Raw genomic sequence first — 16,219 nt, 5'->3', positions numbered from 1 at the left:
GAAGCATGTTACCTTGGGTGGAGAGGTGGGGACGGAAACCAACCATCGTTGGGGGGAAGAGGAGGTTGTCGTCCATGGGTTCCTGGAGGCGACCAAGGACGACGTGCTCAAAGAGCTTGCCGATGCAAGACGTAAGGAAAATGGGACGGAGATTCCTTATCTCACGAGGCTTTCCTGGCTTGGGGATGAAAGTTATGCGGGCATGAGTCCACTGCGAAGGGAGGGTTCCCGTTCGCCAGCAGTGATTGAACAAGTCTGCAACAGCCTCCACGGACTGGCCGTCGAGATTGCGGAGCGCCTTGTTGGTGACTCTGTCAGCGCCGGGGGCGGTCGTGCTCCGAAGTTTGTGCATGGCCGCCCGAACCTCCGCCGGAGAGATGTCCGCGTCGAGTTCCGCGTTGGGGTCTCCCGCGTACGGGGTGAGGGGGGTGGGAGGGGTGGTGGTGAGATATTGATCTTTGAGGGCTTGGAGGAGTGCATCGTCTGAGAGGGGGAGCTGGTGCAAGATGCGTGTGACATGCTTGCGTTGGGTGGTCTTCGTGTGACCCGGGTCTAGGAGATATCTGAGGAGAGACCAGGTGTCTTTGAGGCCTAAATTGCCACTCATGCGATCGCAGACCTGTCCCCATTGTTGATGGGCCAGGTCGCGTGCATGTGTTTCAATCTCGCGTACGAGATGAGCGATACGGCGTATGAGGTGCCGATTGTGCTTTTGATTGAGCCAGCACCTTTGCAGGCTGGCATGCGCTTCCCACATGTGGAGGAGCCGGCTGTCAGCAGCCGACGTGTCCGCAGGTTCGGGAATGGTGGAGGTAGCGCGGGCGACATCGCGGTTGAGACTGGCGGTCCATTCAGAGAGGTCCGTGATGGTGTTCGGGATTAGGCGCCGAAGTTGGCGGAATTTGTCCCAATCCACCAACTGTGTCCCTCGTCGTTTTGGCGAGGTAATGGAAGAGATATTGACCTCTGTGGAAATGATATAATGGTCGCTGCCAAAGGAGTGTGTCGTCTTGATCCATCGGCTGTCGCGAATATGTTTGCTAATTGTGAGGTCTGGGCTGGTGTTGTGCTGAACACTGGAACCAATACAGGTGGGGATCGTGGTGTCATTCAAAAGGGAGAGGCCTTCGTCCTGAATGAATGACCACAGGGAGGTGCCTTTTCGACAGTTCTTGCGGTACCCCCCACTGGTGTGATTGGTGTTGAAGTCGCCCACTACCAACAGGGAGTTGTTCGAACTGATAGAGAGCGTCTTGCGGAAAGCCGCAACAAGGGGGGCAGGAGGACCTTTTTGGAGGCTATATAAATTGAGGATGAAGAAGCTAAGTGACTTGCGTGTGCGAGGGAGAAGCTCCAGCAGGAGACCGTCTACGTCGTCTACCTCTAATGGGTGCTCTATCGCAGTGAGATTGCGATGTACGAGCGTGGCGACCCTGGTCTGTGGCTGGGTAGAAGGTTCGTATGTGGTGTAGTTTCGGAGCTTGACTGACGTCAGAGTTTCCTGAAGTGCAATGACCGCGGGGGCGTCGCGGCTAGAGAGGGTTTGTAAGTAAAGCTGCAGGTTATCTCGCTTTGAGCGAAAACCCCTGCAGTTACACTGCCACACCTTAATGCGTTGGGGTGTCGCAGCCATGTTGGACAATGACGGAGAGAGCGGAAGATGCAGGGGGTGGCGTATGACCTCTGGGGAGAGGCTCGTGAATCTTAGTTTGGAATTGCGCGACATTGGCCTCCAGATTGCTCTGGCGGGTTTCGAGCGCCACCACGCGGTCAGAAATGTTCTTCATTCAGGTTTGAGTTTCGGAGCGGATCGTGTTTAGCGTCGCCATCATGCGTTTCTCAAAATCTTGCATGAAAGACGTCACCTGGCGTACAAGGTTGTCAGTGACTGGTTGGGAGGGAGAATTGGCGTCATCGGCGGGCTTGCGTTTAGCGGGGAGCCCACGTGCCGGTGACGTGGCGCGCGAGGAGGAGGCGAAGAGGGAAGAGACGGAGGAGGAACGGGGCACGTTTGGATTTGTCGGGGTTTGCCCCACTGGGGGCAATGTCGGTGGGGAGTGTTCACGCCTTAAAAGGTTTTGCAGTTGCTCTTTTAGAGCAGCAATTTCGCGACTCTGGGATCTGCGAGGACAATTGTGCTTTTAGCTCCGCGTTTTAGGATTTCTCGTCCTAGTGGAACTGTGCCGCCATTGGCTATGCCTAAAAGACATGCACTCACTGCTCTTAGGTTTCTTGCTTCTGCAGAGCCTGGTGTTGAGGCTCACGGCCTCCCTGGTGCCGCAGGGCCATTATCGTGAACACCCTCCCTGTCACGGCAGATGACGCAGCAGTTTTGCTTGGCTCCGTCATGCATTGCAGATCCCGCCAACTTTTGTCGCCGACTGTACATCCTATGCCCCTTCACGGAGCCGGGTTTTTTGCGGCTCAGCAACTAAGGGCGAATGAATGATTCAATGCTTTCGCTACCAAACTCTAAAGGAAGGATTAAACTCACAGGACGGTGACAATTCTTGGTAATGCATTATTACAACTTCTGGGGATTTTTATAGTTGAATGATCGTGCTTGTTTGTACCATGTCTATTTTTTGAGGAATGACAATTAGAATGATAAAGGCTTCCTTGAAGTCTCTTAAATGATCGCTTATGTACCCGAACTGCCATACCATGAGCTAACTTTATGACTGGAGATCTACTAAGAGCAGCCTCGAGGTTGAAATTTCATTTTTCGGTGTCTTCATCTGCATATTGTAATGTTTTGGTGATGTCAGTGCTGACGTGTTATTTCTTTCTTATATCGTTCTTTAAATCCACGAGTAGGGTGGAGGAGAAACTGCACATAAACGGATCTATTGTCAAGAGTCGTAAACATTCTGGGGTGACGCAATAGGAGAGATAGAGACGGCAACGACGAGTGGTCAAGTGTCAAACTTTGCTGCACACTCTTTGCGATGTCAGTGCAAGTTAAAGATCCCCAGGTGGTCGAAACTACTCCGGAGCCATTCACTACAGCACCACTTTCTTCCTTTCTTCTTTCACTCCCTCCTTTGTTCCTTTCCTTACGGCGCAGTTGAGGTGTCCACCGATATATGAGACATATACTTCGCCATTTCCTTTCCCCAAAAACAATTTATTTTTATTATTACTTCACACTCTTCGGCCACATAGTGTATGAAGAGGCCGACGGGTATGGCCGATATTTTAAGCCTCAAGTAATTTGGCGTTCCTGCCTATTTATTCCTTTCTCTTCGAGCTCGGCAGCAATACTTGCAACCCCTTAAATGCTAAGCCTCGTTCTGTTTCATTCTTGTTTATGAGAAATATCAAGCAGGAGTTAGGGCTAGTAGTTGGTAGTTGTGTTTGTCTTCTGGCGTGTGCATTGACAGAGCAGATATAGAGTTCGGCTACCAACTAGCAAGCAGTTTGTCACCATCCTGGCACCTACAGTTATTTGGTTGAGTTTTGCGATCATTGTCGTCCAAATTTATCAGCAAGTGCTTTCTCCCGATCGCCTTTCCCATTTTAGATTTTAGAGTAATCAAGTTGGTGAACTCGAGGCCACCGTCTAATATTCGAAGAACCGATCAGTGGCCTCGGAGAAGTCACGTGAGTGTTGGCGTCGCGAATCTAAGACGCATTCAGGAGCGTAAGCCAAATTAATGTTAAGGAGCTTTGAAGAAAATACGTTAGGTGCAGTAGTTTGAAAATCCACAATGTCTAGGTCAAACCAGCAGATGTAAGAAAATATGAATGCACAGCACGGAAATAAGCGGATACTTAAGCTTTCAACCCTGATTATTAATTGCGTATTCCCTTAAAGAGAATGGTAGCTAACTAAGGTTTTTCTGTCCGTACTTACCTATTAGTCCCCTAGCACGCCTAAATAAGGGTGCAAATCTTGCTAATAAGCGCACTTCGAGTCATAGAAAACGTGCAGCCTTAAGCGCTTAAAAGCAGCACGCGTTAGAAAACGAATGCGGGAGGAGGATATTACCGCTCAACTTGACAAGAGGAAATGGATATAGAATTGATGTGTACTCCTCAGATAAGACAATTGCAGTATACTGAGCATGCAAAAAGCGAATTCTAAGAAGAAAGTTCAACTCTGGCACGACACTAGCTCGGAAACAGTGGTGGCAAATAAAAATGTAGAGAGGCCATATCTTCCTATTTGGCAAGTCTAATTCGAGGCTTGTATGTGAGGCCTTAGTGGTCACGAATCACGGGTTTGATACTGTAACTTTTTGCCTCCCTGCTGATGCAGAAAATGTGGGCGGAGTTTTGAACATTGTGCAAATTCTGTGAGCTAGCACGAATGATGTCGACGCTACCCATCCCCGTCAGTGGCAGAGCTGCATGCGCTCTCATGCACATGCGCAATGGTCTGTGGCCTCCACAGGGGACGAGTGGAAGGCCAGCCGGTTTACGAGAAAGGCGAGCCCTGCACAAAGTGCGAAGATAGACTGTGCAACGAGGAGACCCAACTCTGTGTAAGTTTGAACTATTTATTGATTGATTTTACTCTGGACACATTCGTTGAAGATACTCTTTTGGCAATACCTTCTAGATTCCTCGGAATAGTTGCGGAGATCAGTGCAATAATTTTATTTTACGTAATAATAAATTCCAAGCGTAGCAAAAACATGTAGTCTCAGGAACACACTTCTCTAGGAAGCATGAACGGCGTTCGAAGCTAAATGCTAACAGCTCTGTTTTTAGCGGGAGCCTCGAGACCGCACCTGTGGAGATCATAGCCCAACGTACGTCCTCTAATGTGTGGTAAGGAAATGGGGTGGTCGTTGGAAGACATTGCAACTATGCGTACTGATTGCTTTTCGCGTGTCCGGGCTGTCCCCGGTTGTACTACCGTGAGCAAAATTAATAGAGCCTGCGGCCGCGGCTGAACTGTGCAAAACTGCACGCTAGCGCCGCCTAGAGAAGCATTCATGATGTAGAGACCGAGCGCGCGCTCTACTCGAGATTGATTGATTGATTGATTGATTGATTGATTGATTGATTGATTGATTGATTGATTGATTGATTGATTGATTGATTGATTGATTGATTGATTGATTGATTGATTGATTGATTGAAATTTTCTATTGAGCGAATTAGACCTCTCGAAAAGTCGGTGGCAGGTATCCTTATTTCAAAACGTCGGTGATGAGCTTGCCCTGTCTTCCGGATCATTGCTGAGCAGTGCTGCCTCTCACACCTCGAACGATACATCGTATGTCATCACATGAACGATGTTTATGTGATGATACGTGAACGTTACATGTGAGACACATGCGACCATGAGCCCGAAAAATGTACTGCGACTGCCGCATCATGGGCAAGTGAAAGGGTTTTGGAACAGAGAAATAGACGGTGTAGTAGAGGACTCCACATCAATTTCGTTCAGCTGGGGTTCTTCACCGCGCACTGATATTACCCAGTGCATAAACGTCATATCCATTTGACCCACTTCGAAATGCTACCGCCATGGATGGGATTTAATCATACTGTTATGGAATTAGCAGCCGAACACGCTATCTTCTAAACAGCACTGCGCAGTAATATAGAGGGGGCACGCACTCTAAACTAGAGCGGCCTTGACGAAAGGCTGGGTAGCGTGTCTAATCGGCTTACCTCCCCCTCTTCCTGCTGCATGTCGGAAACTGGGCGTTATACGCCGGAAAGGAGTTTATCTGACATCGAGTGCATACCCGCGGGTGTATTCAATTGTATCGCATTGTATTTTATCGTATTGTATTGCATTCTATTGTACTGTATTGTATCGCATTGCATTGAATTGAGTTGTATTTCATTGGGTTGCATTGTGGGGTTAACCTCTCTAAACGACAAACAGGCAATGATGGAAGCTGCAGTGAAGTGCTCTGGACTAAAATTGACCACCTGCGGAGTTCAGCGTGCGCAGACGAAGCGTTAGAACACGCAATACACCTCTTTCTACTAGAAATATTTGCCGCCTTAAGCCCGGGTAGTTTAATTAGTTGGCCTTTATGGCTGTTTTGGGGTGTGGCATCAATGCAATAAATCAGACAAGAGAGCAAGGTACAGCAGAACCCTGACATGGTGGGTACAGCTGGGTCACCATGCGTTAAATTTGGGCTATGCAAGCTTCAAGTTTGCTTGAGCAAATTTTTGCCCATGTTGGCAGTGCATAGCGAAAGGTGCACTTCCTTTTCCTAAGGCGTGGTTGAGGTTTCCACCCGGAAGGGATACAATCACAGAGCCTTTTCCTTCATGAAAGTATATTTTCACTGTAGAGAGATACGGATAAAGCTTTGACCACATGGAAAGACTGCTGTATACTCCAGCAGCCAGGTTATGTGGTGTGGCAGTGTAGTTATCAGGAAACGAAAGAAGCTATGCCTCCCCTATGGTGGCTACCTGAACCACCGCGATAAAAGAAATGAAGATGCATGGCGGATTAAGGGAGAACAAGGTTGCCTTCTTTTACTTGCTCTCAGAGACTGTGCTGCTGAGCCCGATGACGCGGAGAAAAATCTCAGCCGCGAAGGCCACGTTTCAATGGAGGCTACGATATCAGTTCGCTTTTCAAGTCCCCGTGCCGTGGAAATTATTCTGGAGCCCTCCATTAAGCTCCTCTTTCTCTCTTCCATATTCAATCCCTCCTTCCTTCCGTTCCTCATGGAGCGGTGGAGATGTCCGCCCACATGAGAGACAGTTACTGCATTTTCGCTATTTTCTTTCCTCAAAGGCAATTTTCATAGTTCACGAACCCGCCGCGGTGGCTCAGTGGTTAGAGCGCTCGGCTACTGATCCGGAGTTCCCGGGCTCGAACCCGACAGTGGCGGCTGCGTTTTTATGGAGGCAAAACGCTAAGGCGTCCCTGTGCTATGCGATGTCAGTGCACGTTAAAGATCCCCTAGTGGTCGAAATTATTCCGCAGCCCTCCACTACGGCACCTATTTCATCCTTTCTTCTTTCAGTTCCTCCTTTAATCCTTTCCTTACGGCGCGGTTTGAGGCGTCCGCCGATATATGAGACAGATACTGCGCCATTTCCTTTTCCCAAAAACCAATTAATATTATTATTGTTAAAGTTCACGGATGCGGATAAAGATTTGACCCTTTTGGAATGACAACTGCAGCTTTGATAGAGTCCTGGCTGCTAAAGCCGCATATTTATGGAAGCGAAGTGCAATTATAAGGTTACGTTTAGGCATCTCTCTTTGAGTCCCTAAGTAGTCGCTTTTGGTAACGTGGTTTTCCGGTGTATGAATCTTTCGCGAAATGCGATGCATTAACACTGCGGCTACGTTTGGAGCGGATGGGTGAGGATGGGATCATTAAAACTGCAATGGTTGCGAGAGGCACCGAGTAATTTTTGTCTTTTGAAAATAAAATTCTTATTTTACTATGAAATTAAGACAAGCTTGGTTCATCCACAATGCCCTTTCGCAATGAGCATACCACGTTGGATTCGGCTCCTTTCCCCATAAAATCTTCTTCGTGTCGAAGCATGCCGCCGTAGTATGAGGATGGCGGCTACTGAAGCTTTGTCCAGCGTAAAACAGGTACCTATTTTCGAGTTTGCATGATTCCGTTGTCTCAACGCTACACTTCCACAGCATTCGGTTAACCGTTCAAGGTGCTATTAACGCAGTTACAAACAAATTGAACTTGCCGCTTCTTCTTAAAGTGATATCTAGCAGTGATTTCTTTGTTTTATGTGAGTTGAGCTTCTTTCATGTCGCAAACGGTGTGTGTGTTTTTTATCCCATCTCCCGAGCGCAGTACATAATATTCCACATTGGGAGGAAAGCTTGGTAGCAGGCCCAGCATTATGTTCCAGCAGGCAGACTTTGCCACCCGTAATAATGTCATTTCATTGCGTATTCACAGCGGGATTTACGTCTTTTAATGATATAGGATGCAGTGATACCACTGGAACTTATTTTCAATATTAAAATTAGAAAGTATCGCACAAAACTGCGAAAATCTAATCGCTAGCGTTGCTCGTTGGAAAACGAAAGAATTGGCATTTTGGATGCCGTGATCTACTATTCATGATACCAAAAAAATGCAAATGTGAAATACAGAAAATGCTTGCTTTGAATACAAAGAACGAGGGGAGCCCAGATGGGTTAAGCAGAAGCACCCCCCCCCCCCCTGGCCTCAACCTCATACGAGTGTGCGCAGTTAAAAGCACTCATTCCCGTCCATTTTGCGGTTCAATGGATTAGCACACTGGGTGGCTGAACACGGAACACAGCTGTTCGAATGTCTATAAATAAATTGTTTCTAGTCTTTAATACACATGCGAAAAGCAACATTTAGATCAATAACCAGTTACTGTGGGTGCATGTTACCTTTCTGGTAACATTCTGGGATACGTTTGAAGCGAAATCAACGTTTAAAAGCTGTGTGACTAGCTGCGAGGCGAAATTAGAATTTGGGGCACTGTACCATACAAGGGCGGATTTACGCTCAGACCACATGTCTTGCCATAGACCAAGTTGCAAGAAAGATATTCACTGGCGGGGATACAAGTGCCGCAATGTCAGGGCTAGATGTACATACACGTGACAAATCTCTGTACAAATGGTGTATCACCAGCGTGGCAGTGATCTCCTGAAGGTATAGAGTTGAGCATTTTTGCTCTAAATTCTTGTATCTTTCTGTGAACCAACGGTAGAGAAGTGCGCATGTGATTCTCGTCTAGAAGGTCTGCAAGTTGCTCTCTCAGTTGACAGTCGCAACAAGATTTATGTATTTCACGGTAATTGCGGCAATTCCGTAATTTTCGCTAAGATTCCGCCAGCCAAAATTGTTAGTAGGAAACACGCGGGACCTTGTTTGCGCTGCGCAGGATCTCCACTATGCTTTCAACATTTGAACTGCCTGGTATTTTATTCTGTGACCCGTCTGCGAAAAAACACGATGCTCGCGTATGGCTGCAGTACAAGAGCGTTTCTCTCTTTTCGAACTTATTCACCACAAACTACACGGTCGTTTGTGCAACCTACCACCTCTGTTTTTTGTTGTTTTTTTTTTGCTCTGAAAAGGTTGCATTGAACCGCTTAAATCGACAAGTTGCACAGTACGGTGTGCAGGCTACTGCGCATTCCCATTCGTAAAGCCTTTGACTACCCACACAATACGCAAAATATTTACCATTTTCTAGCGAACAGATCATGCAGAAAGGAGAAACTGGATGTCCACGTTTCTTAGGCTTGCGTCTCAATGTTCAGAAAGGTACCGGCGATGCAAAACCGCGAATAAAATCGCGGCGAGGCAATATTGTTGTCTTCAAACGCACTACTGCTGAAAATGTTCAACCTTTTTTTTCTTATGTGTTTTTCCCTGCATCTCTTAATAGGCAGAGCATAAAAGCGCACCGCTACGTACTAAAATAACGCATTAATTGTTCGCAGTCACATTACAGTACATTTCCACAATGCCTGAAACAAAACGATAGAAGGCACTTTTCTGAGCAACGTCGACCGTCACGCTGCCGGCTGACTGCTGTGTCTTGAATATCGAGGGACGAGGGGCGCTTGTATGTGCACCTGTACTTAAGGCACTGTTATTTGGTCGCTGGCTCGTGATGATGATGACATTACTCACCTCCAGTGACGACACGGCGGCGAAAGTTATATGTCCCTGTCCACAAAGGAGACAAGACCTGCTGGCGCCTGCTCATTAGGGGCTTCTTTTAAGCTCTTTTTCGGCTTACGAGAGACACACTTAGACCGTTAGGTGAGCGGAAGTTCTTCGCTGTTATTGGCCTCCTCTCAACTATGCACTAAAAACGCAACGCAACGGTGATTCAACCCACGATCCCTGCGAATCAGGTCAGCAATCACCAGCAGGACTAAAGCGAATGCAAAAGTAGGAGCACTGCTCATCGTCGTTATTTTCGTTCTGACTGGACGTGAATGGGCTGCCCGCGCAAAGTGCGCATTCCGGCTCCACATCCTGAGAGCGCTAACATCGGCACAGGCTGCCCATTGAACGCTGCACGTAGGACAGTGGACATAAATAGGTGAAACTACTTGCTCAGTCGAATTTGATCTCGAAGTCCTGCTTCAACTTGTTTGCATGAAACGCACCATTTTTAGCCTGCTGTTTCGAAGTCGGTGGTGCCGTCTTCCATGAAAAACTTCGCCTTAGAAGAGAAATTTCGGACCTTCCTTTCAGACCACTGCGTGTGAAATGTACGAATCATTAAAATTTTTTCAGCTCAGGAGGCCACACTTCATTAGTAGTCCACTCGTTCTCTGCGTCACCGCAATGCTGATGCGCAGCGCGATATGAGTGCACATACAAGAATTTTTGATGGTCAAAACTAATCGGTGACTATACACTACGGCGACTCACATAAATCACACGCATCTTGGGAACGTTACACTCCAAGCACCATCCTTGCGTAACAACACCGCAAGTTTGCGAGTAAAAAGCGCTTTGATCTCAAATCCTCGAACGTGCTCTTTTAAATGTCTTGAAAGGCAGACAACTTCAAAGTGGTGTGCCCTCCCTGCAGTTCTGTTTCGCGAATGTCCTTTTGCAAAATGTATTTGGAATAAATAAAACGTCTTGCGTCGGCCAATGTGCTACGTTAGAGTCCTTATAGGATAAGCGTGGTTAGATGGACGGGTCTGCTGAGGTCATCCTTTTCATGAGGGAACAAAGATACTGACGGAGTAAAACTCCTGCGATAATTCTATTCTTTGCGGCGATGTCTCTGCGTTGGCCCGATAGAACAACGAGGAATTCCGAAGAGACATGAAATATATATGCTAACCTTTCCTCCGCCTCGACATTGCAGAGAAACAAGTTCGACGAGACTAAGGAGCGGAAATTGGGTGGCGACGACGCCGGCGCGCTGATGGGCATGGTGGGCATCGCTGCCGCCGTCATCGCCATCTTAGTGGCCATGGCGGGCGTGTGTTGTATGCGGAGTGCGCGCCGCGGCGCCGCCGAAGCAGCCGAAGAAGTGCCGTTGGCCGGAGGAGCTGCCGAAGAAGCCCCATTGGCCGGAGGAGCCGGAGACGAAGGAGCCGCTGCCAAGGACGGCTCCAAGGAGACTCAAAAGACGGAAGGCAACGAAGGCATTGGGAGCCAGGAGGCGATCACCAAGAGCACCGGATGATGCGCTTCTGTGCCTCGCTGTGGGGCAGGTCTTCCACGCTGCTCTAGTCTTTTTAGCAGTGTGCGAGCGACCTCGCGCTGAACACGATAACTATACCTAAATATCGAAATAGAACTCTAACAGCGGTTGAATGCGGTTCATTTGGTTTGGTGATTAAATTTTCTTCCGCTGCGCAAAGTGCAGTGGACAGAGGAGGTGGACTTCAGAGCTTGCTGTAAAAGGTGGTACGGTTGTACGCTGGGGGAATTGAAGCGTTTTGTTGAAAACTGAAATACATGACTGCAGCGGCAGCATTCCAATTTATATCCAGAAAAAAACTTTCAATGATAAGAGAGCAAGAGTTTGGTAGTAACGTGTTTGATGTAGTAAGAGACCGCGCTGTTGATACAATACGGAACACCTGGGTATAAAAGCAAAGAAGCGTACGAAAGCTGGTATTGTTCTCGGCGTCATATCGCTCACGCAACTCCGCTTTAACCGCTGTTCTTTGTAATTGTATGAGTTGCTGCTTCCTGTGAGACATGGCTGATTGTTCCGTTCTTGGTTCTAAAATGTTGAAACTCCTACTGTTCGTGAACATAGTTAATTCATGAAAGCGTCTTTGCTGAGCAGTGATTTCTGAATGCTCGTAACGCCGACACCCACAACGCCGGCCCCGGAATTTCTGTATAACGGTGCTTTTAACGCTATTGAGTACTTAAACGGGCTTTTACCGCTCTTACGTACTTGACCGTCCGTTCTTGCCATGGAAAAAAATGTCCAGCAGGTGCTTCACTTATTTACGATCATCAGAAGCCCGCGGGCCAAGCAGAGGGGGTAAGACAGCAAAAGGAAAAAAAGGAGGAATCGAAATTCAGTCCATTCGAAAACAATAATCGCAAAAGAATTTCGAATGCACACGAAGCACACGCGCAGTGCGCGGCAAAAAAAATAACACTCGGATCACACTTTATGAAAAAAAAACGCGGCAGACATCACCGACTAAGTTGCTCCGCTGAGCGACAGCGCGCATAAAGAGTTTTTTTTTTTTTCACTAAGCCACAGATGATCAATCCGATTCATGCAACCGAGTATGTGTGGGCATATGTTCCCCCTGGCAGTGCCGGGTGGAGTTACCCTGTTCGCGTCATACTCCCTCTCTACTTGCTCCATACGACCCAGCAATCTAACTGTGCGGTGCCGTGCCCCCTTACCAATCTGCCCACTGAGTCTAAATGAAGACCGCGGTTTCCCTAGCTACCACTATCCTCCCACCTGATCTCCCTTTCTCTAATTTGCCCTGTACCGCGCCTTTTCTCTCCTCACTCGCATGCTCTTTTCCTTTGCTTCATATGCCACTAACGCCACATACATTTTTGCGTTAATGGGGATCCTGATATGCTAACGCATTAAAAGAACCTTGACATTGAAGTGGGTCAATATAGTATGTAAGACTAAGCGAAGGCGCGGCTGGTCATGAGAGCTCAAATTCAACGGCTGGGGATAAAGGAAATTACTTGATGATTATCTATAACCTTTGTACGTAAAGTTCCGAGACTGTACGTGTCTATTAAAAATGAGTTTAACATTGAAATCATTTCTGCAGCACCCCTTCGAAATAGTCTCCCTTTAAGTCCGTATACAGCTTACAACGCTTCTTGAGGTCTTGGAAACAGTTGGAAAACGCTTCTTTTGGCAGGGCTGTCAGCTCCTTTGTCATGGTGTCTTGAATGGCCTCCACGTTCCCCATCCAGCGACCTTTTAGTGCTCTCCTCACACGAAGAGAGAGGAAAACTTCGCATGGGGAGAGGTCAGGCGAGTCTGGCAGATGAGGAATTGCAGTAATGGTGTGCTTGGCGAGAAATTTTGTTATGATGAGAGCAGTGTGCGGCCTTGCGTTATCGTGGAGAAGGCTCCATTGTCCAGATGCCCATAAGTCAGGGCGACGGCGTCGCAATGCATCACGCATGGGCTGGAGCACGCGGATATAAAACAACTGATTCACCGTCTGCCCTTGTTGGACGAACTCGGGGTGTATGACACCTTTGGCATCGAAAAAAACTATCAGCATCGTATTTGTTTTGGTATTCTGTCGCCGCACCTTTCTCCACGCCGGAGAGCTTGTGGACCGCCATTCGACGCTCTGCCTCTTTGTTTGAAGATTCGTATTGAAAATACCATGTTCCGTCTTCAGCAATGATGCTGTCGACGAATGCAGCATCCTTCTCTGCCTCGGAGAGCAAATCAGCGCTCAATGATTCCCGCGTGTCCTTCTGGCCCTGTGTGAGGGAGTGCGGCACAAGTCTGGCATTCAGCTTTCGTTTCCCCAAGTTCTCACAAAATTTGGTGGCATGTTGTCTGACTGATGTCGAGAACATCTGATAGCATGCGCACTGTAATGGTGCGGTCTTGCTGTACGACTTCCCTGATCCGAGGCACGTTGCTTTCATTCCGTGAGCTTGAAGGGCGCGCCTGCCTTGTGTCGTCTCCCACCGACGTTCTCCCCGAAACGAACATCTTTTGCCACTGGAAAACTCGCTCCCGCGATGATGTCTCGTTGCCGTAAGCGTCACGAAGTAGCTCATACGTATGTGTGGCTGTCTTGCCAAGCTTCACACAGGATTTTATGTTTACACGCTGTTCGAGGGGGACGTCAATCTTTCCGCATTCACTCACAGTAGAATGCCCTGACGATTAGTGACAACGTAATTTTCCACATGTAGTGCCATCTATCGGCTGCCACAGCATTTAACATAGAGAGCTCAGGTTAGCCCAAAAAGAGTTCGCTACACATACTCACCAACATTTGTTTTCGGGAATCATTTCTAGAGAAGAAATTAAAGCAGACTCGAAACTTTATGGACTAAGGTTTTATAATTATAATTTATTTCTCATAAAATCATACGAAGGATAGTAGAAAAGCCGCACGGGGCAGCTTCAAATACCAACCACCCTCGGTTACGCGCGGCAGCATCGGCAAAGAGACATAGTATTTGTGGGCAGCGACTTATTGAAAATACAAGCTAATTAGCAGAGTAGCCTGGTGCCTGCTCTTCTTTTTCTGAAAGAGGGAATATTCATTTGCGGCCCTGAGTTCGAACCTTGCCAAGAAATTACTCTGCACATGAGTATTTTTCAACGCGGAGCTGTTTAAACACAACTTTTTCATATATCGTAAGAATCCAGCATAACAATCATTATATCCGCTGACGTCCCCTCGGTGGGCTTGCATTGTTTTCCTATTAGCCTTTTTCCTATCTCCAGAAAAGTTCTGATTGCTTTCCTATCGCAGTCTCTATAACTCGATGCAAGGGATACACAAATTTAAAATATTGTGAGACTGTGTACGGAGCGAGCTTTTATTGGCCAGTATGGCGGCCATTCCTCCGAAAAACGAACATTCGTGATGATGATGAATATGTACAGATGAAGACGAAGGTCGCGCACTGTGCTTGCACTTGCTCCCCCTACGGACGAAAGCGACCGGCCCGGGCGCACGTTAGATCAATGTGGGGCGACGGGCAAAGAGCTTTAAGCGCGGCACATGAACAATCTCTACACCGCGACAACGACGGTCATTGACAGGATAGGTAAGGGCAACGCGATAGTTCACGTGGGACGTTTGTTTGAGTACAGTGTACGGACCAATAAAGCGGCTGAAAAATTTTGCGGCGGAATGCTCTGACCGTGACGTGCAAACCTGGGCCGTCCAGCAGGTCTAGGCGGCTCTTGAGCGACAAAGGCCTCAGATCCTCCGCTGAGTTGCCGCCTGGGCCCCCGTCACGGCGCCATTAGGTCATGATGCCATTAGGCCATGACGTAAATAAAGTTGTTCCTCCTCCTCCTCTCACAAGCCGGGGCTGCGCACTGGAGTCCGCACCAACACTTCATCGCCAGGGAAGAAACACACTGCACCGTGTTTGAAGTCATAGGTGCTTTTCCGGGAGGCTTGGCAGGCGTCAGTGTCCAGACGGGCAATGGTGCGGCAGTAGGCAAGACGGGAAGTAAATTCGTCATAGGAGAGTCCGGAAGAGGTTGTGGGGGCAGAGAAAGATGGTTCGAGAGTTAAGGTAAGTGGGCGACCATACACAAGAAAAAAATGCCGCCATTGTCTGGAAGACATTGAAATAACGAGCGTTAGGTGTTTGGCTTACTATAATTGATATGAATGAGATTAAAGGGAGGTTTCGGCCGCCCGACTTTCTCGGATGTATCCGAGTATGTCTCAATTCTTGGACTTATTTCCCAGATCTTCTTCGGCCACTGCGTAAGATGTCGATGCTTTGGAATCATCCATGCCCTTCTTCAAACACACAGTGGTAGTGAACGTATCGGCGAAACGAGCGCATCTGAGAAGAGCTCCCGAGGGAGACAGCTCATTACTGATGGATGGATGGAACATAAGAGCGTCCCCTTGAAACGGGGTGGATTGCCACCACGTTCGGCTACGCGTGCACGCACGCCGCCTAGCGGAGCGATCGACGCCTAGCGCCATCTATCAGAGAAATTACGATGCACGTCTACCCGTTGTCGAGTAACAACCCTCAAGATACGTCCCAAACGAAATTTGCTTCGTTTGGGGGGTGAAGATGGGTCTAGAATACGACTTGCGGTGCGATATGGTAACGCTTCAATTAGTAATTGCATGTATGCAATGTTTAGCTATTATTTATTTGTGGTTTTTCTTGATGCCACAAACCAAGGCGTTTTATTTATCTATCAAAATCGGTATGCAACTGTCTCCGGATGGGTTCTCCTTGTTGCTGGAGTATATATAGCGGAACGAATGCACGCGCATACAAAAACTATTGTGGGATGATAAAAATGTAGTGTGGTAATCTTCATCGATATAACCACTGACATGCGTCGCGTGCTGCCGCTCTCAAGGACGAAGAAGTTGTTCGCTGCCTTGCTCTTTCGCCACGCCTGACGCTTCGCTGCGAGTCTCCCCTGAGCGGCTGGAATCATCTGGGTTCACCGAATAAACACACCCCTACAATTGGTGGAGGTGCTGGGTACGTTCCCGTCCACCCTGGAACTAAGAAGCCGCACGTTACCCTCTGCTTCCAGCATGCCGGATGACACTGCCACGACATCGTCGCCCCTCCCAACCACCGTG

General features: G+C 48.0%; 1 protein-coding gene across 1 annotated transcript in view; it reads left to right on the top strand.

Moving 5' to 3' along the window:
- Positions 1 to 11,353, top strand: part of LOC144130257 (uncharacterized) — a 118,242-nt gene extending 106,889 nt beyond the window's left edge. The window contains exons 9-10 of the mRNA XM_077664221.1: positions 4,397 to 4,487; positions 10,798 to 11,353. Of these exons, the coding sequence (XP_077520347.1) occupies positions 4,397 to 4,487; positions 10,798 to 11,121 (415 nt within the window). The 3' untranslated portion in view covers positions 11,122 to 11,353. The remainder of the gene's footprint in view (positions 1 to 4,396; positions 4,488 to 10,797) is intronic.
- The last annotated feature ends 4,866 nt before the right edge of the window (positions 11,354 to 16,219 follow it).

The sequence above is a fragment of the Amblyomma americanum genome, chromosome 4 (assembly GCF_052857255.1).
Source record: "Amblyomma americanum isolate KBUSLIRL-KWMA chromosome 4, ASM5285725v1, whole genome shotgun sequence".
NCBI lineage: Eukaryota > Metazoa > Arthropoda > Arachnida > Ixodida > Ixodidae > Amblyomma > Amblyomma americanum.
This window is presented reverse-complemented; position numbering and strand designations above follow the sequence as displayed.